At 56.6% G+C, this 27,090-nt stretch overlaps 2 protein-coding genes across 6 annotated transcripts in view; one reads left to right on the top strand and one right to left on the bottom strand.

The window, feature by feature from the left end:
• The window catches only part of KLHDC4 (kelch domain containing 4), a 32,053-nt gene extending 14,590 nt beyond the window's left edge, over nt 1-17,463 (top strand). For all 4 annotated transcript variants that reach the window (XM_061138336.1, XM_061138339.1, XM_061138338.1 and 1 more), the window contains 7 exons: nt 7,477-7,569; nt 8,557-8,716; nt 12,848-12,923; nt 14,704-14,912; nt 15,369-15,771; nt 16,239-16,367; nt 16,920-17,463. In XM_061138336.1, coding sequence (XP_060994319.1) covers nt 7,477-7,569; nt 8,557-8,716; nt 12,848-12,923; nt 14,704-14,912; nt 15,369-15,771; nt 16,239-16,367; nt 16,920-17,089 — 1,240 coding nt within the window. In that variant the 3' untranslated portion in view covers nt 17,090-17,463. The remainder of the gene's footprint in view (nt 1-7,476; nt 7,570-8,556; nt 8,717-12,847; nt 12,924-14,703; nt 14,913-15,368; nt 15,772-16,238; nt 16,368-16,919) is intronic.
• A 2,867-nt stretch (nt 17,464-20,330) lies between these two features.
• The window catches only part of JPH3 (junctophilin 3), a 165,259-nt gene continuing 158,499 nt past the window's right edge, over nt 20,331-27,090 (bottom strand). For both annotated transcript variants that reach the window (XM_061134236.1, XM_061134229.1), the window contains exons 3-5: nt 25,113-25,237; nt 23,217-24,115; nt 20,331-21,639 (exon numbers count right to left, since the gene is read on the bottom strand). In XM_061134236.1, coding sequence (XP_060990219.1) covers nt 21,559-21,639; nt 23,217-24,115; nt 25,113-25,237 — 1,105 coding nt within the window. In that variant the 3' untranslated portion in view covers nt 20,331-21,558. The remainder of the gene's footprint in view (nt 21,640-23,216; nt 24,116-25,112; nt 25,238-27,090) is intronic.

The raw sequence follows: 27,090 nt of genomic DNA, 5'->3' as shown, positions 1-27,090 counted from the left end.
TACCTGAAACATTCCATGGACAGACTGCCTGGCAGGCTATAGCCGATGGGGTTGCAAAGAGTAGGACACTGCTGAGCTACTGAGCACCTGTCTCTCACAGCACAGACTTCTCTGTATTAGTTTATTATTATATGAACACCCGATAAATGGCGGTTTCATTGCTGATCATTAGTAGTTAAAAGAAGGGCACAGCTCTGATAGGCTGCCTGGATTCTAGAGACTGCTGCTAATTATTCTGTGCAACATGATTAAATACTTACTAACCCCCCAAATCTGTTTTTTGAGTGGTGCTTAGAAAAGTGGGGCCAGATTCTGAAGGTACCTGTTTGGTTATGGGGGAGATGCTGTTGCCTGTGGTTTGAGTCCGGCTTCCGGCCACGTCAGAACCAGTCTTGCAGGAAGGTCCCTTCTTTTCTGAGGATGGGCCGATAGATCAAGTTAGCCGTCATCTCAGCCTGTGTGGCCTTGAAACTCTGGGGTTACGAGAGAAATTTTTCCTCTACTCAGTAAATGTCTCAGGAACAGCGTGGTACTATGGCATATCTTTTGTAAGGTGTAAACTTTAAAATAACTCGGGGACGCATTTGCATACTGAGTGCCTAACGCTCTGTTTGTATCTGAAGCCCATGGAGTTACTTGATGTGTGTGCATTTTCTGTAAATGTCACTGCAGCGGCGGGTTGGAAAGGGCCTGGGTGATGCTGAGTGGCAGTGTGCCCTGCCAGAGCGCCGCACCACACGTAACTCGGATGTGCTGAGAGCTCTCCCTCCCACGGCAGGACACATGTATTTTTGTGCTGCTTATAGATCTGGCTGAGTAGGACATGTGAATTTTTTAAGACTCCATATTTAGGAGTGACGGCAGTTGAAAAGTGCCTGTTGAAGATTCAAATATAAACAGGTTTTTTTGGGTGAGTTTATTTTTCTGATGGGGTATATAGAGCCTTTTTATAGAAAAAAAATTCCCATTTTGGTTACAAAACACAGCGATACTTGGCTACTGCCAGGAAAGTTAATTGAGTCCTCCGTGCCTGGCCCACGGAAGGACGACACTCCCTTCAGATTCCTGGGCAGGTGGCCCTGACCTGGCCACCCTGGGGGTCATCTAGAGGTGGCTTGGCTTGCTGGCACTGTTTCCGTAGGTCACTGGGCCTCTGCAGTCACGGTTACTAGAGTAACACTGGGAGCATTTGGGCTCTCCTGCGTACCTTTTCTTGAAGTAGAATTGGAAGCGAACCTACTAGCTTTTGAATGAAAACCTGTTCCCCAGGTTGTGTATTTGTAAAGTGTTATACCAGAAAGTTCCTCAGAAGGGGAGTCTGCTGCGCACCCAGCAAGGTGGTGGTTTTCTCATTCACCTTCTCTGTTGTGTAGGTAGCTGTGTGGTGTGGCTCGTCACCGCAGCACCCAGCATGGGGGCATGGGGAGGTGGTGCGGCCGCTTCTGCCTGCGGCCTGCTCCAAAGACAGTGCTGCTTCCTCTTTGCAGAGAGCAAGGCGTGGACCTGTGGTGTCACGGCCTGGCACAGCCCCTCCTTCTGAACCTTGTCCTTCTGGTGTTTTTTATCACGAGTTTACATGAGAAAACATGCTTACTCAATTTGTGGGTGATAAAAAGCTAAGAGGGAAAGCAAATAAGTTGGTTGGCAAATTCAGCTTTCAAAATCATCTTTGTGGACCAAATCAAGCAAGATGAAATTGAAGTGGGGTTGAGTTTTCCTTGTAGGTTGCATTTGAAAGAACTGCCCTTGCTAGAAGGGAAGAAGGATTTAGTAAGTTGAAATCCTATTTGTCTGCATCTGGTGACACTACCCCAAGGCTGATGCTTAAAGATTGGATTAGCAGGATATAGTCTTCAGGGACAGGGACAGGTAGTTTTTGGTTGACTTTCCATGGCTGAGTACATTGGTCAGTTTGAATGACACGTTAAAAGGGAAGTTAGTAAACTGGGCGTTAGGAGAGAGAGACTGGGATGCTGAGGCATTTGAGGAAAGGTGAGAGAAAGGGATTTGTTCTAGATTGGAATAAGGGAGGACCCTGGGGGTCCTCATGGCCTTGTGTGATGAGTCATTCATCTGAGATTTGCCGGTGGGGAGATGCTAGGTTGGGCAGCTCAAGCTTCTCGTTCATTTTGAGAGTTTCTGTTGTATCTTTTAGGGCCCATGGTTTGGGGGAAAGCTTTGCAGAAAAAAGTGGAAATAAATGGAGAATAATGACTTCTATAGAGAAGAGCTGGGTTGGGGGGCTCAGGTTGTAACCATCCTTTGTAGCCTGGACTTGGTGGTTGGCTTGTGTAGGTGGGAGAATCAGATGGAGACAGCACCAGCGCAGAACAGGGTGAGCAGAGGTGGCCTGGCAGACGGGTCTGGCCTGACCATGTCAGCTCTTTTTAAACCGGCTCATTTGTTTCCTTACTCTTGAGTTTTAAGGGCTGTTTGTGTATTTTGGATAACAGTCCTTTATCAGGTGTGTTTTTTGCAAGTATTTTCTTCCAGACTGTGACTTCTAATTCTCTTGATACATCTTTTGCAGAGCAGAAGTTTTACATTTTAGTACAGTCTAGTTTGCATGCATGCTCAGTCACTGTTGTGTCTGACTCTTTGTGACTCCATGGACTGTAGTGCACCAGGCTCCTCTGTCCATGGGGTTCTCCAGGCAGCAATACGGAGTGGGTTGCCTTTTCTTCCTCCAGGAGATCTTCACTACCCAGGGATTGAAACCAAGTCTCCTGCATCTCCTGCATTGGCAGGCGAATTCTTTACCACTGAGCAATCTGGGAAGCCAGCTTGTCTGTCATTTATTTTACATGTAGGCCTGTGACCCATTTTGAGTATTTTTTGCAAAAGGTCTGCAAAAGGACATGGAAGGTTTGTGTTCAGGTTCATTCTTGTGCATGTGGATATCAAGTTGATCCAGCACCATTTGTTGAAGACACTGTCTGCTCCATTGTATTGCCTTTGCTCTTTTGTCAAAGATCAGTTGACTGTACTTTTAAAAAGTTGATTAATTAGTTTTTGGCTGTGCTGAGTCCTTTGCTGCACAAAGGCTTTCTCCTTGCGTTGAGCAGGGACCATCTTTCATTGCGGTGCGCAGGCTCGCAGGCTTCTCATTGCAGTGGCTGGCCTAGTTGCAGAGCATGGCCTCTAGGGCAAGTGGGCTTTAGTAGTTGCTGCGCATGGGCTCAGTAGGTGTGGCGCATGGGTTTAGTTGTTGCCTCATGGCATGCACGGCCTCCCCTGAAACCGCGGCAGGCTGACTCAGCCACTGAAGCACAAGGGAAGTCCTGGTTGACAGTACTTAGGAAATCTGTTTCTGGGCTGTCTTTTCTGTTCCACTCACTTACTTGTTTATTCTTTCACTAGTACCCCACTGCTCTGGTTACTGTAGCTTTGTAGTATAATCTGATGTCAGGAAGTCTGGTTCTTCCAGCTCCATTTCTCTTTCTCGGGATTGTTTTGGCTATTTGAGGTCTTTTGTGTTTTCATACAAATATGAAAATCTTAGTTCTATGAAAAGTGCCCTTGGTAATTCAATAGGGATTGCACTGAATCTGTAGATTGCCTTGGGTAGTATCCTTTTTTTGACAACGTTGATTCTTCCAATCAAAGAACATGGTATATCTTTCCATCTGTTTGTATTGGTTTAAATTCCTGCCCCCCCCCCCCCATCTTCAGTTTCCTTCATCACCGTCTTATATTCTGAGTACAGGTCTCTTGTCTCCTTAGGTAGATTTATTCCTAGGTATTTTATTTATTTATTTTTTGATGTGGTGTTAAATGGGATTGCTTTGTTAATTTCTCTGTGATCTTTCGTTGTAGTAAATGGAAATGCAACAGGTTTCTGTGTGTTAATTTTGTATCCTACAGCCTTAACGAATTTACTGATGAGCTCTAGTAGTCTTCTTTTCTTTTTTTTTTGTAGTTTTCTGTTAGCATGTTTAGGATTTTCTGTATGTAGTAGCTTGTCATCTGCAAATACTGACAGATAATTACTTCTTTTCCAATTTGGATTCCTTTTAATTTCTTCTCTGATTGCCATGGCCAGGACTTCCAAAACTGTGTTGAATAAAAGTGGCAAGAGTGGACATCCTTGTTCTGTACCTGATTTTAGAGGAAATGCTTTTTAGCTTTTCACCATTGAGAATGATGTTAGTGGTGAGCTTGTCATATATGGCCTTTTTTATGTTGAGTTAGGTTCACTCTGTGCCCACTTTCTGGAGATGTTTTGTCAAAAGCTTTTTCTGCATCTATTGAGATGATTATATGGTTTTTATTCATTAGTTTGTTAATGTGGTGTATCACACTGGTTGATTTGCAAATGTTGAAAAATCCTTGCATTCTTGGGATAAATCCCACTTGATCATGGTGTGTGATACTTTTAATATGTTGTATTTAGTTTGCTAGTATTTTGTTGAGAATTTTTGTGTCTATGTTCATCAGTGATGTTGGCCTGTAATTTTCCTAATGGTATCTTTGTCTGATGTTGGTATTAGAGTGATGGTGGCCCCATAGAATGAGTTTGGAGTGTTTCTTCCTCTGCAGTTTTTTGGAATAGTTTCAGAAGGGTAGGTGTTAACTCTTCTCTAAATGTTTGGTAAAATTGATTTGTGAAGCCATCTGGTCCTAGACTATTGTTTGTTGGATGTTTTTAAGTCGCAGTTTCAGTTTCAGTGCTTGTGATTGGTCTGTTCATATTTTCTGCTTCTTCCTGGTTCAGCCTTGAAAAGTTAGAACCTTTCTAAGAATCTGTCCATTTCTTCTAGGTGGTCTTATTTTATCGGCATATAGTTGCTTGAAGTAGTTTCTTGTGATTCTTTGTATTTCATGATGTCAGTTGTAACTACTCCTTTTTCATTTCTTACTTTATTGATTTGACCCCTCTCTCTTTTTTTCTTGGTGAGTCTGGCTAAAGGCTTATCAGTTTTGTTTTATCTTTTCAGAGAATCAGCTTTTAGTTTCATCAATCTTTCCTGTTGTTTTCCTTTTATTACGTTTATTTCTGCTCTGTTCTTTATGCTTTTTCCGTCTGCCAACTTCAGTTTTGTTTCTACTTCTTTCTCCAGTTGCTTTCAGTGTAAGGTTAGGTTTTTTTGTTCGAGATTTTTCTTGTTTCCTGAGATAAGACTGTATTGCTCTAAACTTCCCTCTTAGAACTGCTTTTGCCACATCCCATAAGTTTTGGATTGCCATGTTTTTGTTGTCATTTGTTTCTAGTTTTTTTTTTTTTTTTAATTTACCCTTTGACGTCTTCAGTGATACATTGGTTGTTTAATAACGTTTAGCCTCCACATGTTTGTGTTTAAAGTTCTTAGGATTGATTTTTGTCTCATAGCATTGTGGTCTGAGAAGCTTGATATGATTTCAGGTTTTCTTAAAATTACCACAGCTTGCTTTGTGACCCAGCTTGTGATCTGTCCTGGAGAATTTTCTGTGTGCACTTGAGAGGAATGTGTATTCTTATGCTGCTTTCAGGTGGGATGTTGTATAAATATCACATAATCCCATCCACTCTAATGTGTCATTTAATGCATTAGAGGATTTTTGCAGAAGCTAACGCCTGTGGCTGGCAATTTGTTACATAAGTGAGTTTTTTAAACAACTGTTTATTTGGCTGGTTTGGGTCTTAGATGTGGCATGTGGACTCTCCAGCTGTGGTGCATGGTGTCAGTAGTTGCAGCACACGGGCTCTAGAGTGCATGGGCTTTGGTAGTTGCAGTACCTGGGCTTAGTTGCTCTGCGGCATGTGGGATCTTCCCAGACCAGGGATCGAACCTGTGTCCCTTGCATTGGCAGGCGGATTCCTGTCCACTGTGCCACCAAGGAGTCTCCCTTGTGAGGCTTTGATAAAGTAGTCTGTGTCTATACATACACAGGATTGTTTCAAGTTGCTGGTGTAGTAATTTCAAATGCACTTCCAATATCCTACATTTATATTCTCCTCACGATTGCTGAGTTTGGTGTCATATTTGTGTGTGGGTCATTTCCTGCCTTCACTGTGTGTTTGCCTTTATTGATGAGCTTTTCTGTTCATAATTTTCTTGTTTCTAGTTAATGGCCTTTTCTGCTTAGAGAAGTTCTTTTAACATTTGTCATAAAGCTGGTTTGGTGGTGCTAAATTACCTTAGCTTTTGGATGGCATCACTGACTCGATGGACGTGAGTGCATAAGCTCTGGGAGTTGGTGATGGACAGGGAGGCCTGGTGTGCTGCAGTCCATGGGGTCACAAAGAGTTGGACACGACTGAGTGACTGAACTGAACTTGCTTGTCTGTAAAACTCTTTAAAAAATGTTTGTTTATTGGGCTGCACTGGGTCTTTGTTGCAACTTGCGGGCTCTTTCTTCAGTTTGGATGCTTGCTGCCCCTTTCCTAGTGTGTGCTGGCCATCATCCCCTTGATACGGGGTGTGCAGGTGTTGTGGCCCATGCACACTCCTGACATGGCGGGGCAGTGGCCAGTGCCTGCTTGCGGGTCCCCAGTGGTGGCGGCCTGTGGGACAGCAGGGACAGTGATTGGTGCTTGCTTCCGAGTCTCTTAAGAGGTGGCGGCCTGTGAGCTCCTGCGATGGCAGGGACAGTCACTGGCGCCTGGCGCACCCCGTGCGCACTCCCCACGTGGAGGGGGGCAGTACTTGTCACGTGCTTGCGGGTCTCTGGACGGTAGTGGTGGACTGTGTCCTCGTACAGTGGGAACAGGGCTTGGTGCCTGCTCATGGATCCTGTGGTGGCAAGGGCAGCGCTTGGGCCTGCTCGTGGGTGTCTTAGCTGTTGTGACGCCCACGCGTGTCTTTGGAGCTCATGTAGGTGTGTCCTGTTCCCTGAGAGTATGTGTGCGAGGAAGGAAGCTCTGTGGTGGTCCTGCCCCTCCTTTGTGTGCCCCCAGCAATGGCGCCTTGCCTTTGGCAGGCCCAGGCTTCTTCCCAGTGCACCTCAGTGGCCGTAGTCCAGCCTCTTCAGGCTGTCTCTGTGCAGCTAAGCCCGATCCTGCCCCTGAGTCTGACCTCCGATACCCAGGCATCAAGCATGAGGCCCCTGCACACACCTGTGGACAAGCGTCTGAGGCTGGGCAGTGCAGGATGGCGGTCCCCACTGCCTTGCAGGTCACTCCGTTGTGCCTTCTGCTTGCTGGCTCCTGTGCTCTTCTCTGGGGCTCCAAAGCCCCTCCTGTGTCCAGCCTGGTCTCCCCGCCGGTGAGGGGCCTGCCTCGGTGCAGAGCCTCTCCCCCTCCTCAGCCCCTCCATGGTTGTGAGTCCCCTTTCACATCCGTTCAGTTTGTTTGCTTTTTTCTTTTCTCCTGCCTGGTTACGTGGAGGTTTTCTTGCGCTTTTGGAAGTCTGAGGTCTTCTGCCTGGCATTTAGTAGATGCTCTGTTTGAGTCGTTCCATGTGTAGATGTGCTTTGATGTGTTTGTGGGAGCTCACAAGCTCCAGGTCTTCCTCCTCCGCCTGCCAAGCACCTGTTTTTTGTGTTTTTTCAATTTAGGTCACCAGGTGGTCCTTCAGGCCGGAGTGGACATCGGATGGTGGCCTGGAAGAGACAGTTGATCCTTTTTGGTGGCTTCCACGAGAGTACAAGGTCAGTACCAACAGGAGGGTCCTCTTTCCTGGTGCAGTAAGGAGGCGGCCTCTCTGTGGGAAGAGCCGCTTGGAACACACGTGGAGGACGCTGCCCATACCTTAAAACCAGGGCTGACAGCATGGGCACATTGCTGAGGTTGGTTTACTGCTCTGCTGTCCTGTTGTGGAATTCTTCATAATTGTTAAAATGACTGTTTAGGAAGTATTTCAAGAGTACAGAAAAAATTTAAAGTTTCTCGAAGAGATAATCTGTGTGGTCACCATCTGTATCAAACAAATTAGTTCAACCTTGAGAACCCAAATACAGTTTTTATTTATCCTACATGCAGAATTTTTCTGCTAGATATCTGTCATGTGAAATCTGAGGAAACAGTGGAATGTGATGAAGTCTTTTAAAAACTGAACCCCAGCTTCCTTAGTTCACCTACTGAAAGCCTTGCTCCCACAGAAGGGTGCATTTGGTGGTGGGTGCCGGTCAGAGAGTTCACATGTGCCCCCGTCCCATTCCCAGTGCCCAGCTGTGGATGGGTCTCCCAGGGCCACAGTGGCCTGCATGTGGGCACAGGGCCCCAGGCCTGGGTGACCCAAGTGCAGCAGGAGTGACAGGAATCGTGTCTGACGGGTGAAGCTGCTTGCTCCTTCCATGTGTCCGTGCGTCCTTCCTGTGGAAGCAGGCCCAGCTCTCTCATCATGTGACTCTGACCCGAGCCCCTTGCCTGTGGCTGCCTCTGACCTTCCCTCAGGACACCATTCTCCCTGTGTGTGACTTGGGCAGACCCACCCTTTCCCATACTCTCCCTTCTCAAGGCCCCATCTGTGTTTTGAGCACTTTGCCTCTGAAGTCCAGGAGTGTGGAGTGAGCAGGGCCACCGTGCCTTTTGGAATGCCTCAGAAGGCACAATGTGTAGGAAAGGTACCTTTATTTTAAACGAAGTTCATGTTTTCATGTTGCTGCCTCTTTGTTTTTGTTCTTGTGTTACAACAGAGATTACATCTATTACAATGATGTGTATGCCTTCAACCTGGACACTTTCACATGGAGCAAGCTGTCCCCATCCGGGACTGGGCCCACACCCCGGTCGGGCTGCCAGATGACCGTCACCCCTCAGGGCAGCATCATCATCTATGGTGGCTACTCAAAACAGGTAAGACGTGCAGGATGCAGGGGACTTCTGTCTGCTGTGCTTTCAGTCTTGCCGATGATGAGAACCTCAAATAAGATTGCATGTTAGTTTAATGTGAACGGTCTTTTCTGTTGTTTAGATGAGACATGGACAGTGGTGTGTTGTCCGCCCCTGTGAACGCACTGAGGTTCTGTAGCCTTGCTGCGTTCTCACCCACATGCCACGAGGTGGCCCTTTCTCCTCCTTCTGCCCTGCGCCACCCCCACTCAGCCAGTGCTCAGCCCTTGCTCTGGAAAGGAAAACAGACAGTTGTGACCTGCCCGGGCCTTGTCCACACGTGAGAGACATGGGCTGTGGCCAGAGTTGCCTCTTAATCACAGCAGATGCTCTGCAGAGCCAAACAGGATGACGAACAGCAAGCTGCGTTAGGCTGACCCTGTTTTAATCAAGGCCCTCATTCCCCACTGCCGCTCTTCGACAGCTGAACAGACAGCCAGGGGGCAGTCCTAGCACCACGATTCAGAGGCCACTGACACCAGGCCTTGGCATTGGATGGAGTGAGAAGCTGGTCTGTTTGCCCTCATGGTGGTTTACCAGAATTGATGGAAGACGTGGGTGTGATGGTGTGGTTGGTCTGGGTGGGGACACCAGTCACAGGAGCAGCCCGTGGCTCCTCCTGCCCAGGTCACCACCCAGCCAGGGGCGTCTGGCTGAGCTGGGCTGCATCCAGTGAGGCAGCCTGTACCACCAAGCCCTTAGCTCATGAGGATTGATCTCATGGTGGCTTCCATGATCCACAAACAGTCCATCTGGGGACCTCAGCCATCATCACCCCCAGTTCAGAAAAATTCCTGCCGTTGTCAGTCTAGCAGAACCAGTGTGAAGTGGTGATAAAGACTGACCTCTTGTTGCCGAGGTGCTGAGGGCGGCTTCTGGCCGGCGGTCATGCTGGCAGGCGGAGAAGGAAGGCCCCACGTGCCTCACTCTTCCGGACACAGAGCCAAGAAGCAGTCCTGGCAGGTTTATTGCAGTGCGTCCTGGCCTGTCCAGAGGGCGCCTCCAGCACACACAGTAGGGCTGTCCGTCCACCTTCTGCGAGGCGGCCCAGCGTGCCCTTGACCTCCCTTGGTGTCCCCCCGTGCTGACCGGGCCTCCTGCTCTGCTGTCAGGCTGCTGCTGTGTCTCAGTGCTCAGGCCGGGAGTGACGTGGGGGCCCTTGGCCCCTCCCTGGCAGCTCTGTCTCCCTCAGCCCGGTACTCCCACGCCCCCGCTCCAGTCCTCCCACGCCCCCGCTCCAGTCCTCCCCCAGTGCTGTTGGAGTCCTTTCTTAAGAGTGGCCGGGAGTCCAGTCCACTGCAGTGCTGCCCTAGGAGCGCCAGAGCGTGTCCCCTGCTGGGACCAGGCGCACCAAAGTCGGGAGCCTGGCCAGGGCTCTCTCCGGCTGGCAGTTGAAGGGCTCGGCTCTGAGTGTGAGCCTGGGGCAGTAGGAGACTCAGGACACGTGTCCAGAGCTCGTGGTCCAGGCAGGAGGGCGTGGGGCGTGTGCCCAGGCTGTCCTGGGCTCTGGGGCCACTGATGGTTGTGCTGTGACAGCTTAGCGCTGTCACGCTTGGCACACGTCTCTCAGATGTCCGTGTGAGCAGAGGAAGGAATCCTGTGTGAAGTGCACGCCCGAGTCACCACTCTGGAGTTAACGTCTGCTCACCCAGGAGGAGAGCTGAGACCCCGGGTGGACACGCCACAGCCCCCAGGAGTCAGGCCCACCCCATGTCCTCTTCCAACACAGCTGAGTCGTGCCAGCATGCTGCATGTCACCGGGAAGGACCGCACAGGGCACCACGGGAGAAACCAGCGCACGGTGGCCTCCAGTCACCCCTGTGTGGATCGGGGGTGGAATGGGGGCGTTGCACACTTCGGGAGGAGCCCTGATGGCTGCAGCATCCTTGCACCCCAGCCGCTCTGTGGAAGCCATAGACCCAGCCGGCAGAGCGCCTGCTTGGGAGGGGCTCTGGTTCACAGGCCACAGCGGGTGTATTTACACATGACGGGTGTATTTACACATGACGGCGAGGAAGACCCGCTCCGCTTATTGGTCTAGGAAAGATAGAGCAACACCATGGATACCACAGGTGCGGGAGGACGAGGGGAAGAGAGGGAAGGGCTGCGCTGGCTGTGATTGGTTTCTAGTGACCCGCCTGCGGCGCTGACTTCCCTTGCGTGTCCCCACGGGTGAGGCCTCGGTGTGAGCTTAGCTCCTGTGAGTGCGGGGCGTTGGCCTGGAGGGTGGGCCTGCCTGGGAGTGGCAGCCACTTCCTGGTCAGCCTGCAGGACGGGAGGACTGTCTCGGGGACGTGGTGTGCATAGGCTGACCGCCTGACTGTGAGTGTCCCCATGGATGAAAGAGGAGGCAGAGTCCCGGCCTCATCCTTGGTTCTAGGATGCTCAGGCCACAGTCCAGTCACAGACAGGTGGATTGTTTTGTTATCCAAAAGGAAGATAGTTTTCCCCCTTACGGTAAACAACACGTACTAATTAGTAAACAAGACAAGATGAATTATGCGCACGTCAGCTGAGAGAACAAAACCATACTGCCCAGTGATAAGGCCTCGCACCCAGACCTGGGATTCTAGGACTATCCAGTGAAGTCACAGGGTTCCGTGGGGAAGTGGCTGATTCCAGAACTAGGGCAGGAAGTGTATGAACAGTGCCGGGGCCCAGGAAACCCAAGAAACCTGGCACCAGTGGGGTGCATCAGGGGCTCATGACCTGCCCTCGAGAGTCCCCAGGGGCCAGAGCTGGAGGCATGTGAGCAGTGGAATGAGTTAGGTGGTATCAGACTGTAGTCCAGAGGAGACCCAACGGTGCACGGTGCATGTGATCACAAGCCAGTGACTGAATAAATTCAGTACACGGGGAGGAGAGGCAGATGCCCCGTGCACTGTTCCAGCCCAGGGCAGACGCTCCACCCTCCAGGAGGTGGAGCACGACGAGGGGCTGCACACAGGGATGCTCTTCCCACAAGGACAGGCTGGGAAGTTGGGGTGGGGCAGTAACTGGGCCACGGAGAAACCCGATGAACACCTCAGCCAGGTGACCCAGGTCCACGTCTGCGATGGCAGTCATGGTGACAGCATGCACCCTTGGGAGGGTGGGATGGAAGGGCACTTGACCTCTGAGACCCCACCCGGAATCCATAGCCTGTCCAGTCATGAGAACAGTGTCGGACAGGTCCCAGTGGAGGGCGCTCTACAGGACACTTGACCAGCACTCCTTAACATCAGGGTCACCGGAAACAAGCCAGTCTGAGCAGTCTTCGTGGCCCAGAGGCCAAAGGATCCACGACAACCTAGTGGGCCCTGGGACAGGAGAAGGATTTGGGGAGAACAGGAGTGTGAGTGAGCCATTGGCTCAGGTGTGGCTTGCTGATGGTGCACAAACACCCGTGAAGGCAGGGGGCCAACAGGAAGGGGACAGTGCAGGGCATGTGGGAACCCCGTGCCAGCTGCTCAGGCGTTCTCTAAGTGTAGAGATACTCTGGAGTTAGGAGTTGATTAAAAATCGGGAGTTTGAAGGACAAAGACCTGGAAGTAAAAGCTGCTGCCCCCAGCAGCTGGAGCCCCCCAGGAGAGCTGCACTGCCAGGTCGCCGTCCAGACGCCTGTGCCCTGACGGGGAGGTGCAGTGTGCACACTGGGTGTGCTCCAGAGAGCCACTGTGTCTGCCTGCCCGGGCTGTGAGCCTGGTGTGAGGCAGGCGGCGCTGCTGAGAAGCTCAGCAAAGCTTTCGAGCGGGTATGCTGGCATCTGCACAGAGTTTCATGTGGTCCTTGGACCAAAGCTTGAGTCCCGATATTCGGAGGTGATGGGGATGGAGGGCACACGGGGTGAAGGTGGAGGATGGCCATGTGATGACTGGAGACGTCCCTGCGCCAGCCCATCAACCCTGAGCAGGGCTCGCTTCTCGGCTGGAGGTATAGCCCTGAGCAGAGGGCTCTGGGGGGCTTGGAGGGAACCTGTCCTGTTTCAGATTTTGAAGCTGATCTGAGTGAAGGCTCCCTTGTCGCCTCCACAGGAACCGGGACCACAAGCTTGAGGGGCCGTGCATGGCATAGTGTGGCACGTGTTCTTCTCACGGCTCCCTGTTCCTTTTGCAGAGAGTCAGGAAGGATGTGGACAGAGGCACTCAGCACTCTGACATGTTCCTGCTGAAGGCTGAGGAGGGGAGAGAAGGTATGTGTGCTGTGCCAGGGACAAGCCACGTGGGCGGCTGTGTGTTGGCGGAAAGGCAGGCAGAGGGTTTGGGGCTGGCGGGGAGCCCCTGCACGTGCCCCCTCGCCCGCGGGCAGGCCAGTGAACACCTTGCAAACAGCTCCCACATCCCCTCCGGGGCACCGAGGATGCGCTGAGTTAAAAACCCCAGTGGTGTCGGTCCACCCACGGTGCCTGTGTCGTCTCATTTCTTCATGCTCAGTGTTAGGATGTAGACTCCTGGAAGGCTTATGATGGGGTTGAAGTCACCACTGTTCTTTTTTGTTAATTGCAGTATAGTTAATGTTCAATGCTGTGTTAGTGTCAAGTACTCAGCAGAGTGATTCAGTTATATCTAAGTATATCTGTTGCTTTTGAGACGGTTTTTCCTTATAGGTTGTAAAATACTGAGGTCTTGTGCTCCACAGTAGGTCTCTGTTGATTTTACACATAGTGGCGTGTGTCTGTTAATCTCATACTCCTAATTTATCCCTCCGCACCTTCCCCTTTGGTAATCCTAAATTTGTTTTCTATGTCTGTGAGTCTGTTTCTGTTTTCTGAGTAAGTTCATTTGTATTCATTTTTAGATTCCACACATAAACGATACCGTGTGATATTTATCTCCCTCAGGATGATCATCTCTAGGCCCATCCATGTTGCTGCAGATGGCATTATTTCATTTTTTAACGACTAATATTCCATTGTGTGTATGTGTCGCATCGTCATCCATTTCTTCTGTCAGTAGTCATTTAGGTGTCTTCCCATTGTCCATTTTTTAAAGCTCACAAACTAGTGATTTGGTGAGAGAAATCACTACCTCCTCCATGACCCTACTGCCATCCCCTGCCCTACATATGAGTTTAAGTTTTATTATTGCTGTAACAGTGCTTTATACTGGCTTTTCTCAAAAAACAAGGGAGTTTTGGGAGAGGTGGTTAGCTGGCATGGTGCCAGTGGTGGGAGAGAGGCTTAAAGGGACTGGGCCTGTCTCATCCTGGGCTGCCCCCTGGCCCTGGGACGCACGTCTCTGCGGGACCAGAGGCCTGCTGGGCAGGGACCTGTCCTCTTTCCTGCTGTGATGTTCTTTCTGTACAAGGCGTTTCTCAGGTGCAGAGGTGATGGGGACGTGGAGCCAAAGTCTAGAGCCCCTTTCACCCGTCAGCGAACCTGCACTTGAAAGTGGACTGTGTTCTAGGCAGTGGGACCCTCGCCCTTTCATAGTTGGGGGAGTACCTCCCCCCCCGCCACCCCCGACCTCATGCGAGGCACGCTGACACTCTCTTATTTAAATACTGAGACGCTGGTTGTCATGAGTGATCTTATGGCCTGCTAATGGATGCAACTGGGGTCATGCCTCCATGGGATGCTTGCTGTGGGTCGCTTCATTACAGAAAAACATCCCTGTCCTTTTCTAAATCTGCTGGGGAGACTCCCTCACGGTCCACACCCAACCCCCTCTTGAGGGTTATTGTGCAAACCCAGTGCCCGCCCAGAGGGCAGGACTGCAGTGCTCGCCCGCCCCAGGGCGTGGTGTGCGGGGAGGCCCCAGAGCCAGTGGGCCGGCCTCCTCTTCACGCCTGCCTTCACAGCACCACTGCTCAGTACCCCAGGCGAATGTCGGGAAGCTGTGTGGACGGATGACCTCTTTTTAGACTGGCCCTCAAGGAGGACACTTGACCTCCGGGGTGGCTGGCCCAGGAGGCACAGACCACGGCTGCGCCCTCCTGTGGGTCCATGGGTCCCCACCTCCTCTTCTTGGCAGACAAGTGGTCGTGGACACGGATTAACCCTTCTGGAGCCAAGCCCACTCCGAGATCCGGATTCTCGGTGGCTGTGGCCCCAAACCATCAGACGCTGCTCTTCGGAGGGGTGTGTGATGAGGAGGAGGAGGAGAGCCTGGAGGGGGACTTCCTCAACGACCTGCACTTCTACGACCCCGCCAGGAACCGCTGGTTTGCAGGGCAGCTGAAGGTAGCGTGGGCCCTGGGCCTGCGACACCTCCCTCACCTCAGGGCCGCCCCTGTCCCCGTGTCTGTGGGGCTCTGTGGAGCCATCATCACCGTCTTCACCATCACTGAAGGCGGGGACTGGGTCGCCCCTGCCCTTGCTGCTGGCACAGGCTGGGAGTGCGGCTCAGGGGCTGCTGTCCTGGGGCTCAGCTCCCTGGGGCTGCGTCAGATCGGGGGCCTCAGAAACAGGGCCCTAGGGCCCAAAGCGGGGGTGATCCAGCCTGTGGGGAAGACTGGCTCTGGACGAAGTGCCCTGGCACCTCTGACAGGGGTCGGATGGCGTGAGCGCTGTCTGTGGCTCATTCCTCCGAGAGGTCACACCGGCGGGGGTGTGGCCCAGGGTGAGCCCAGCGGGTGGACAGGGGTCCTCTGACACTTGGGCGCTCGCCGCATCATGCTGCCTGCTCTCTGTCCGCAGGGGCCCAAGGCGGAGAAGAGGAGGCGCAGGCGGGGTAGAAAGGCGGAGCCCGGGGGCGCCGACAAGCAGGAAGTGAAGGGGCCCAGTGCCCAGGAGCCCCTGGAGGTAGTCAGGGAGGTGGTCTCAGAGGACGGGACCGTGGTCACCATCAAACAGGTGCTCGCTGCCCCGGGAGCGGCGGGACAGCTGGAGTCGGAGGACGATGACAGCCCCGAGGAGGCAGGTGTTGCCCCAGTGGAGCCCAGCCCCCGCTCCAACGCCATGCTGGCCGTGAAGCACGGGCGCCTCTACCTCTATGGCGGCATGTTTGAGGCCGGCGACCGCCAGGTGACCCTCAGTGACCTCTACTGCCTGGACCTCCATAAGATGGAGGAGTGGATGGTCTTGGTAGAGATGGACCCAGGTGAGGGGGAGCGCCGTCCACCCCACGCCCACAGAGAGTGCCTGCAGGCCAGGGGAGGGTGCGGGCTCACCCCAACACCACTCGTGACCCTGGACCCACCCCAGGCAGTGTGGACTGGATGCCTGCTCTCTCCAGGCATCGCTGTGTGCCCGGAGTGGACCCTGCTCCCCACCGCCCCATCACACCACAGGCAGGCTGCGTGGACGTGGTCACTGCTCAGTCCTGGGCTGAGGCTGAGATACCTTCAGATCCACACGTGTGGGGAGAGGCTCTGAGTGGCTGTGTGAGACCCTCCTGTCTCAGAGCACAGCCTCTCGGCCCAGCCCCGCCATGAGACGCAGGGATGAGGTGTTGGCCTTGAGCCCCAGACATGCTGGGCGTGCCCCGCACTCATGTCCCAGTGTTTAGGCAGACGGTGGCGTCCTTGGGACAGCCATGCTGACACTGGTTCTCCCCTTTGCTTAAAGAATCTCAGGAGTGGCTGGAGGAGACCGACTCGGACGAGGACAGCGAGGAGGCTGAGGGTGCCGAGGGCGGCGGGGAGGAGGGCGAGGAGGAGGAGGAGGAGGAGGAGGACAGCGGCAAGGAGTGCGGGGGTGAGTGCTGGGGGGTGGGGGGCACACTGGGGGGGGGGGTGGGAGAGGGGCCAGCTCCCCCGAGCTCACAGCTCCCCTCCTTTTTTTGGTAACAAGATTTTAAAGTTTACTAAGTTTTTGTTAAAGCTTACTTTGCTGTGTGGCTTAGATGGTAAAGAGTCTGCCTGCAATGCAGGACACCCGGGTCTGATTGCTGGGTTTGGAAGATGCCCTGGAGAAGGAGATGGCTACCCAGCCCAGTATTCTTGCCTGGAGACTCGCATGGAGAGGAGCCTGGTGGACTACAGTCCACGGGGTCGCACAGAGTCACACACGACTGAGTGACTGACACTTTCTTTCACTTCTTTCACTTTGCTGTGTAGACGTGCCCCCAAGGCAGGCAGCTGGCGTGTGTATCTCACTGTGTGGAAGGTGTGTGAGCACCGGCTGTGAGCGGGGCCTCTGCTCTTTCCTCTTGCAGTCCTCCATGGAAGTGGGGTGCTCACACGCCCGCTCCACAGAACGTGGGCCCCTTCCTCACTGAACACGTTTCTCTCTCCTTCCCCACCAAAGAGGAGCACCCCTCGGTGGCACCGGGCGAGCTGTTCGCAGACTACCTGCCCAGGACGGAGCAGCACTGGCTGAGGTGTGCGCGGGACGACATCGGGCCTGGCGCCCCAGAGAGGAGGGTGCTGCGGGCCGCCCAGGCCCTGGCCCAGGCCTTCTACGACGGCTCGGCCTGAGCGCACTCCGGCCGGAAGGTGGACCGAGGGAGGCGCGGTCCCCTGCAGCTTAAAATAAACTGATCTGGCCCGAGGCCGCTGCCCCTCTCCTGTGCTGCACGTCCGGCTGGGCCGCTGGCAGGTCGGGACTGGGCTAGGGCGAGGGTGAGCCACGCCCACGGTGCAGTGCCTGGTGGGATGCGGGGCTCACGGGGCTTCCCCTCGGCACGAGCAGGTGTCCAGCTCTGCCTGACTGCGCGGTCAGCCGTCTCATTCCTGTCTAAAAAGTGCCAGAAGCCTCCCACCGCTTGCTGTACAGTTTTCTTGGTTCTTTGGAAAATAAAGTGCCTGTCGGTGGGTGGTCTGCTCGCTGTGCCGTCTGGCCTGGCCTGGGGTCTCCTGGAGTGTCTTCCATGTCAGGGTTTGCCCGGGCCTTCCGTGGGCCTCCTGCCTGCTCTGTGCTGTGCTGACTGGCTGGTGAGCCCACCTCCCCTCCCCACCTTTGGATGGGCTCACCGCTTTGTCTCACTGGCTCCTGAGGATGGAGTGGGGGGCTCCCCAGGACGGAGTGGGGGCTCTCTGGATGGAGAGGGGGCTCAGCAGGATGGAGTGGGGGCTCTCCAGGATGGAGAGGGGGCTCCCCAGGATGGAGTGGGGGCTCTCTGGATGGAGAGGGGGCTCCCCAGGATGGAGTGGGAGCTCTCTGGATGGAGAGGGGGCTCAGCAGTATGGAGTGGGGGCTCTCCAGGATGGAGAGGGGACTCCCCAGGATGGAGTGGGGGCTCTCTGGATGGATGGGGGCTCTCTGGATGGAGTGGGGGCTCCCCAGGATAGAAAGGGGGCTTCCTTGGGTGGAGAGGGGGCTCCCCAGGATGGAGAGGGGGCTCCCCTGGGTGGAGAGGGTTCCCCTGGATGGAGTGGGGGCTCCCCTGGACAGAAGGGGGGCTCCCCTTCAGGGGACGGTCAGTGCGGCGCCTGCTTCCGTCGCCCTCGTGGGGCCCTCCTGCTGGCCCCCCTGCCTGGCCTGGCCGTCTCTGTCCCGCCGCTCCCTGGGGTGGCCAGCGCCCCAGTGTGTGTGTGCCCACGCCCTCACACCCCCACTGCCGGGGCACAGTCTGTCCCAGAGGTCGTGTTCCCAGCCTCATGGACACGTGGTGCAAGTACATCTTTGTCTCTGGTTTTACAAAGGCGGCTGCGCTCTCTTCCTTTCCGACTGAGTCAGAGACATGGTTGGTAACTGGGGCCTGTGGTTTCTCGGTCTTGCTTCCTGCGGGGTTCCTGACGGCAGCTCTGGGCAGAGCAAGACCGACCAGCCTGAGCCTGGCTGCCCGTCACTCCGCCCTTGTCTGGGCTCCTCCTCTTACCAAACTGCCTGGTAGAAAACCCGCATCCCCCACAAGACTCCCGACAGCAGGACAGTACCAGCTGGGTGTCGTGAGTTGACCATGTGTGGCTGTGGGCAGAGGGGTTGTGATGTGTGGAAGGCACCATTACGTCAAGTTTCTGAGAGAAAAGCAGGAAGAGTTGGAGGCGAGCCCTGTAGGGTGAGCTGAGCTTCACCCAGAGGAGATGGCCTTCGCCCAGGGGACCAGAGGGGACCTGCAGGGCGAGTCCTGCTGCTGGGTCAGGAAAACCCAAACTAAAAACGGGTGAAAGACAGAAACAGCTTGTTTCACTCTCCCCAACATTCGTCTGCTTCAACAAGTCCGCCACGTCCTGGGCTTGTTACCTGGACCTCTCCCTGGGGCTCTCGGGAACGTCCTCTTAGGTTTTTAAGTGGGACGGCCATATGACTTACTGTCCAAAGTGGGGCTCTAGAAACAAAAGGGAGCCATTTGACGAGCAGGCCAGCACGCTGGGGGACGTTCACCGGGCCGTGCAGGAGTCTGGGCGCCCACCCTATGCTCTGCACACTTCCCGTGGGAGTCGGGCTTTGTGAAGGTGGGAAAGTGGAGAGTGCCCTTAGGCTCCCACAGAGCCCCCACGGAGGGCGTCCAGCAGGGAAGCAGGCCCACTTGTGTTCCTGCAACCACGCTGAGCTCTTCTGCCCGGACCCCATCTTCCCCGTCAGTTGTCTGGGTGCAGGTGCAGCTCCCAGCCTGGGGACGGCCCGGCCCCGCTCTCTACAGCCCAGCCGAGCAGCCCAGTTCTCTCGGTTTCTCTGCCCTGGTTTTCACGTCTCGAGCTCGGAAGCAGCTGTCAGGGGACAAGACGCCTCTCGCGAGGCTGCTTTGGGGTTAATTAAAGCCTGCCAGCGCTCTGCACTACTGGGGCCGCCGCCACACTCGTTCTTCCCCATCCCGCGTGTCCACCAGGGATGTGCCCGGCAGTGGTGGGTCAGCCAGCCTGGCCCTGAGGGAGCCCGTGGACGCACTTGTTGGGAAACCCGGGGTGCCGATAGGCCAGCCGGCCTGCGGGGCAGTCCAGTCTTTGACCACCGTCTGGAAACCAGTTAAAAACTAGCTTGTGGAGCCCGTCAGCCCCAGGGTGTGATGGTTGGCAGAACCCACTTGGGATTCCCCAGGTGCAGGGAAATGGCAGCAGTCCAGGCGGGTGCTGCTCCGCTTTTCAGGGGTGCTGCCAGCAGCCGGACGCGGGATGGGACACCAGCCTGCCCCCAGTGAGACCCCTGCCTCGAATGATGGGCGTTTGTGCTGCCGCTGTTTTGCAGGCAGTTCAGGGTGTTTGCGTGTGAATGAATATGTGCCCTGCCTGTGCGGGTACCATCTGTGTCCTGCAGTGCCCAGAAGGTACCAGAGGTCTCTGACCTTTACCAAGTGTTGCAGACGGAATCACAGGACACACACCCAGCATGGACGGACGCGTGGAGCTGCGAGGAGCAGGCATGTTTATTTGGTTCTCTCCAGGGCTGCGGCAACCACGCGGTAGTTAAAAAAAAAAAAGAACCAAAGATGTACAAAAACATGGAACATCCCTTTAGAAAGTAACAGCATCAGAAATGTATCTTCTGCAGATCCTCCCTCCCTCTCTTGTGTCCCCCACTCCCCCAAAGAAGACCCCCAAACTCAACCCAACTGGGAAAAGGAACAGGGGGTGAGTCTGTAACAAAAAAAAAAAAAAAAATAGAACTGAATTTAACTGGAACATGCTCTAATCTTTAGTTTATTTCTGGTTAAAAATATAGCAATCCAGTGCAGTGTAGTAAAGAAATCTGCTCGAAACGTAGCAGAGAGACAGCTGAACAAAAGCAGAGCAAGCAGAGCCCACGGGCGCCGAGCCCCGGGCCCCCCCAGGCTGAGCGCGGGCCCCACACACGCGTCCACGCACGCGCCCGCCGGGCGGGCACCCAGACGGTCTGGGACCTTGGTGTTTAGTTTGGACGGTGGACAGCACTGGCGGCAGACACACCAGAACCTGGTCTTGTGGGGCTGAAACAAGTACGTTGCATATTCTGGAGTTGGATATGTCATGACTGCTCAGGAGCTGTCAAGTCCCCCCTGGGTTGTGACCACATTCCTGTCTTGGGACCCGACCAGCCCCCGAGTGCGCGTGAGGCATCTAGGAGGAAAACGCGGGTCTGCCGGGGCAGTGGAGGCAGGCACAGGACGAGAAGGTGGAGACCACGGGCTCAGAGACAGCCAGAGAGGACCACGTGGCGTGGGGCCGACCGGGCTGTGGACCTGGGCAGGAGCCTGGACAGGCATCTTGCGCCTGCAGTGCACCAACGCCACGTGCTGGGGCCCGGGCCCGACGACAGGCTGTCCCCGTGAGGTCTCCCCCCGCCCCCAACCACAGTGCGCCCCCTCCCCTGTCCCCACTGCCAGTCCCCTGGAAGCCCACTGTGCAGCAGCCCTGGGGGCCTGGGTTGGTGGGGGAGGGAAAGACAGAAAAATAAGGACTTTGCTGTAAGACTCGGTGTGGAGAGGCGGCCTCTCGAGGGCCGTGGGCAGCGCCAGGGGCCGGGGTGTGATGGCTTCACGGGCGCCCCCCGGGGCATGCAGCAGAGGTCTGAGACAGAACAAGGCCCAGGGGGGTGCCCACGCCTGTCACCCGCTCGTCCAGAACAGGAACGCAGGGTTACCGGACTTCCCGTGGGCGGCCGTCCCCAGCCGCTGGCCCCCGCCCCGCCCGCCACAGCCGGACCACCGATCCTCCGCCCAGGCTGCCCCCTCCACGTCCCAGATGCAGTGTGATGACGGCGACGGTTTGATTTTTTTTTTTTTTTTTTTTTGCCGCGGACTTGCCGGGATCCCTTTTCTTTCCACGTCAAGCTGGAGGGTCGGCGTGCTGGCCTCCTTCTGCCATGCCACACAGCATAGTGTTATACAAGCAAGGAACTGTGGCTAAAATCCAAAAAACATTACCCAGAAAAAAAGGCAAACTGTGAGTAATACCCAATCGTGTGGTTCTGTGAAAAGACTCGGAAGTTGTCGTTGGGTGTCCGAGCAACGAGCCTTCCCTTTTGTTGTTTCGCTTTGAAACGTCCCCCATTTGTACCCCAACTGTTTTTTGCGAACGTGACAATCTCCTCAGATGAAAAAGTTAATAAACAAAATGGCGACTCCGATGTTTAGCAAGATCACCATGGCAACCAGGATCGGCGCGGAGCCCTGAAACAGAAGGCGAAAAGGTGAGGTAAGCCTGCGGCACTCCCCTCCTCCTGAGCCAAACTAGGGGTTCCCAGGGGGCTGGGTGGGGGGAAATGGACATGGATCGCTTAGGAACCGGTCAGAGGCTCCCATGAGCATCCAAGTCTGGACTCTGAAGCCCTTCAGGCCTGCACGTCTCCCGCCCCGGGTCTCTGAACACAGCCGCCCCCTGGCCTGCGGTGTCGTTGCCTCCAGCTCTGCACAGCCAGGCTTCAGAAGCGGCCCCTCCACTCAAGCGTGGCCCCAACCCAGGGAGGGCTGAGCTCTCCCAGTCCTCTCCATGAGCTGGCGGTGTGCAGACACGGGGGCCCCCTGTGCAGTCCTGGGGCAGGAAGCCCACCGGGGCACGCAGACCTCGGCCCTTCCCTCCCGGGACCCTTCATCCTCAAGCCTCTGCAGGCCCCAGGGCTGTACAGGGAGAACAGAGAGGCTGCCCCGGCCACCCCAGGTCTCCGCGGGAAGCCCTTCCATGGAAGGGTTCAGCAGTGGTGGCGCTCCTGTAAGTAGCTTTGTCTTAAAGCACCCAAGACGTGCTTTAAGAGGTTTTAAAGTAGGAGCATGGTTCAGGGGGCTAAATATAGAGCCCTTCCTGCATCTCCCACCCTGCCAGTTGCTCGGCTTCCTAAACTAACCGCGTGCACGTGCACACACAAGCGTTTCTGGAAGAGAGCTGGGCGTTCGGTCGGCGAGGACCGCCTGAGTTCAGAGAGGGCGGGCGCGTCTCAAGACCAGCCCTCCAGGCTCACAGTGGCTGCTGGGGGCTGAGCACGCTGACAGGGGCCCCGAGGGCTGGCCACATGGGGTGTCCGTCAGCCGCTGGGCCGTGGTCGGAGAAGTTTCATGGGTCTTGCCTGCCGTCATGCGGTCGAGGAAGCAGGGAGCGTCTGCTTCCAGGTGGGAGGGAGCCAGCGGTGGGGGGAGCAAGGGACCTGGGGGGTCCCTCCGGGGTGCAAGAGCCCCAGCACTCAGTCTGGCCCGGGCTTCTGTCCTCTCCTCCAAACCGCCTGCCCTCCGTGGGGGGCGTGCACGAGACAACGTGGACCTCACAGCTGAGCAGGAGGCACCCCACCCCCCACGGGGCCCCAGGAACCTAGGTCACAGCCCCGCCTCGCGTATCTGATCCCACCGGCCAAGGCACTGTGTCCATCTCACCCAGGTGGGAGCGGACATGCGTGTGTCCCGCCTGCTCTGTCTGGCCTCTGGGTTTCCCTCCAGGACACAGAACTTTCCTTAAAGGTGAGGACAGTAGGGGGAGAGATCCAAGAAAGCTGAAGGAAGGTTTGGGGGCTGGGTGGGGGGGGGGGGGCGTCCCAGGGTGCCCGTTTCCCTTGCGGGAGCTTTCAGAACCACCCAAGCGCTTTTGCTGGAAAGATGGCCCGGGGGAGTAACCCTTGTGTGGACCTATCAGAGGCAGTTCGGGAATCCCCGTAGGTGGGCTTCCTCCGGGCGAGGGTCCCGAGAGCTGGATGCGCCGGGTCAGGCTCTCGCCGCCCAGCCCCCACCCCCAACCCCGCCCCGGACGGCTGGTGCCCACTCACCGTGCTGGCCTTGAGCTCGTCCCCGTTCTCGTCATCAGACTCCAGCGCCACGGGCGAGGACCTCTGGGGCGGGGAGAAGGTCAAGTCCCAGCGCAGCAGCCGCGGCTCTGCCCGGTCCCCCAGCCTCAGGCTCTCCAGCCTCTGCACTGCGGGCTCTGTGCAGGGGGCCGGCCTGGCGTGCTCTTTGTTCTGGGACTTGGACCGCAGTCTCTGGGCCCCGAAGGCCCGGTCGTCGGCGCGGTGGTCCTCCCCGGGGCCCCGGCCGGCCCCCCCCTTGCTGTAGCGTCTTTTCGGGGGGTGCACGTCCTGTGCATACGAGTCCATCCTCAGCAGGGGCTTCATCTCCATCTCGTAGTTGCTCAGCTTCTCCTCGTCCAGCTCCAGCAGCTTGGGGCCCCCGGGGCCGGGGTTGCCGGCCCGGTGGTGGGAAGTCCAGGAGAACGTGGTGGGGGACTCCGTCCGCCGCTCCCGGGGCTTGGGGTTGCCGGACTGCTTGTGGCCCGCGCCCCGGGTGCGGAAGTCATCCGCGGGCTGGCTGCTGCGGAAGGCGCCACTGCGGATGCCGCGGGAGCCTCCGGCCTTCTCCTCGGCCCAGCTGTTGCGGGCGTAGTCCCCTCCCCGGCCCTCAAGCAGCATCTGGATGTCCCCGCCCCGCTCCTCGTCCACCGAGACCTGCCGGGAGAAGTGGGCCACCTTGTTCCTCGCGGCGGGGGCCGGGGGTGGGGTGGCCGTGGGGCTGGCGGGGAAGCTCTGCAGGGGGCTGTCGTCGGGGGTCAGGTCCGAGGGGGTGGTGCCCTTGCGGTACAGCTCGGGGCTCTCCTGCTGCGGGGGTGTCCCCGTGGAGGTCACCTCGATGTCGTCGCTGGAAAGCTGATGCTTCGGCCGCTGGTACTCTAGCCCTGCGGCAGGGAGGAGACAGGTTGGGGCGGGCTGGTTACTCGGGTGTTCTGTGCTCAGGCCCAGTCTCGCCTGAGAATGGAGGGGACCAGGATTGGGCCAGGTGGCACTCGCTGCCTGCCAGCCAGGAGTGGGGGGGGGGGGGGCGCAGAGAAAGTGGAAGGACAGTGTTCTCAAAGCCCGCGCGAAGACACCCATTCTCATCTGTGGGCACTTTTGAGGGTGACTGGATCAGGATGATGGGGTGGCCCCCAGCTGCAGGGGTGACCTGAGAGTGTATCCCCAGGTTGCACCCCCATGCGTTCCTGCTGAGGACAGAACATCTCATGCTGGGTGACCTTCCGCAAGGCAGGACGTGGAGCTTAAGTGACAGTCCCACTGCCCGTGTCCCCATCCTGGGTCCTGGGGTTCTCCAGGCTGCCCCAAAGGCAGGGCTGAGAGCAAAGCTCTGGAGGGTGGTCCCAGGACGGGACCTCAAGAGCCCACACCAGCACCTCAAGAGCCTTCCAGTTGTTCTCGGAAACATGTGTCTAGAGGAGGGTAAGGAGTGGGCTGCTAGGAAAGACCTTGGCCTCAGCAGACCCTCGGACCAGTCACCCTCCCCTGCTCCCAAGGAGGGAGGAGGATCTTGGGTCTGGCTGACTCGAGGGGCTTCTAACTCCTTTCATCCATTCCCCACTCCGAGAGGACAGGTGGGTGCCCCTTGAGTGTCTCCGAGCTTCATTGACCAGCTCGGCCACCAGCTTGGTCATGTGTGGCCGCTGATGTTTAAATGTGGACTGAAGAGCAGGCCAGGGGCCGCAGTGGCCACAGTTTCTGTGTGGCGGGCAGCCACCTGGTCGGGCAGAGTAGGGACAGAGTTTTAGAACAGCCTTGGGGGGCGCAGAGCACACCAGAGTCTTGGGGGAGAAGCAGGCAGGAGGGATGCAATAGGCTGGCAGGGGGCTCCGGGGCACAGCCCGTGGGAGGTGTCCGGGGACCCCGGCTGCGTGGACTCACCGTTTTCCCGGTGCTGGAAGGAAGGGGAGAACTCTTTGGCAGTGATCCGGGCGATTCGCGCCTCCTCCTGGGCCTTCTGGGCCGCGGTGAGGGCCGCCTCCGCCTTGGCCCGGGAGTGGGAAGTCCTGGGCAGGGGAGACGGGAGGGCGGTGAGGGCACCGGACGGGCCAGGACAGGGCGCCCGACACCTCGCTCACCCACACAGCCCCACCAGGGCCTCGGTGCCCTCCAGCCGCAGTGGGCACGGGGCAGGCCACACTCGAGAGCGGGACCTGACCTGGGACGAGCCCAGTCCTGCTTGAGGACCCCTCCTCCCCAGGTCCTGGCCACTCGTCTCAGCCTCCAGGGGTGGGCCGGTGCTCAGTGTGACCTTGAGCAGAGACGAGGGTTCTGGGGTGGCTATTCCCTGATGGACGGGGAAGCCTGGCATGCTGTCGTCCACGGGGTTGCAAAGAGCCGGACATGACAGCAACTGAGCTGAACTGAACTGATGCCGCCTCCACCAGCGCACAAAGTGGGCCGTGCTCCAGGTGGCCGGCCTGGAGCAGGAAGGGGTGGGACCCGTCGGCCTGGCACAGAGGGTGCCAGGGCCCAAGGAGTGCAGCCTGCCTGCACATTAGCTCTGACCTGCCCCAGGCGACCGCTTAGCCTCTGTCCCAGCCCGTGTGAAGGGGCCTCGCTCAACCCGGCTGAGCCAAGAGCTGCACAGCTCCTGTTCCCAGGACACAGGCCAGGATGGGTTTGCTGGCCCCTGGCCCCCAGCCCAGCATTTCTTCCCTCCAGACCCTGTCCTGGCCACCACAGTGCCTCTGCAGGCTGGTGCTGCCAACCCTGTGGACGTGGAGGAGACACACCCAGGGAGTCTGAGAAAACCTCCCCAGGTGGGTGGGAGCCGTGGTCTCTAGGCGCTGAGAGAAGGCGGGGCCCAGCACCCATCAGCACTCAGGGTGATGGTTCCCCGCAGTCACTCAGAGTCGGTGATGGCACTGCCCTTGTGTGGGGGCACAGGCCCAGCGTGGGGACCCCGCACCTCAGGCTGGACACGGGGGCCATGACTCCAGACGAGCTTGATGTACGGCCCAGAAACTTGCAGCGGGACAGCCTCCAGCCCAGCACTCGGGCCTGTCCCTCCCCAGCTGAGTCCGCATGAGACACGCTGGGGGCAGGCCTGGGTCACCCAGATGGAGGTTCTCACCTGCCTCTGGGTTCCACTTCTTCCTGCCTCCTGTCCTGGCTCCAGGGGCCTGCTTCCCAACCGCCAGTCCCCCGAGATGATTGCAGTCTGGTCCTCCAGGGGCCTCCTCCCTTCCCCGGAGCGCTCTGAGCAGCCTGGCCACACACCCCTTGACACCCATGGGACCCATTCCATGGGCTCCACCTGGAGACCCCTCGCTACCTTGTAAGCCACGGGGTTCTGTTTATTTCAGACTGCCCCTGTGCTAACCAGGATGAGTTTATAAGAAGAAAACAGGGTGTGCCGTACACAGAGAGCGTGCACGTCATCACGTGAGCAGGAGTGCAGGGCCCGGAGCAGCCGCCTCCAGGATCCCCCCGCCTGCCAGCCCGCCGCCTCACCTGGGAGCAGGCCGCCAAGACAGAATTAACCTAGGAGTAAAAACGCAGTGTTGGGGAAGTTCTTCCCTTCACATGGTTTCTAAGCAATAGGGAAAGACAGCGTCCCTCAGTGTGGCTGCTGCCCGGGCCCCTCGGAGTGGAAGTGGAGAAGCGGCGTCCTGTGGACGATCCCTCAGGAACCGTGCTTGTCATCACGACAGACGAGGGGCAGGAAGCTCGTGGGGGCAAAGCCAGTAACGCGGCACCAGTTATGAACACGGAGCTCATCGGCGGTCATCAGTTGATAAGCCATGGCTGCAGCCCACAGGCTCCCGAGTGGCGTCCCCCACCTGCACCCCTGAAGGCACAGGGCAAGTCTGCGGCTCTCAGAGGCTGTCCCGTCTGCCCTGACGCGGGGAGGCTG

The sequence above is a fragment of the Dama dama genome, chromosome 4, assembly GCF_033118175.1.
Source record: "Dama dama isolate Ldn47 chromosome 4, ASM3311817v1, whole genome shotgun sequence".
In the NCBI taxonomy this organism is placed as follows: domain Eukaryota; kingdom Metazoa; phylum Chordata; class Mammalia; order Artiodactyla; family Cervidae; genus Dama; species Dama dama.
The sequence above is the reverse complement of the archived record's forward strand: the minus strand, read 5'-3'. Positions and strand labels throughout refer to the sequence as shown.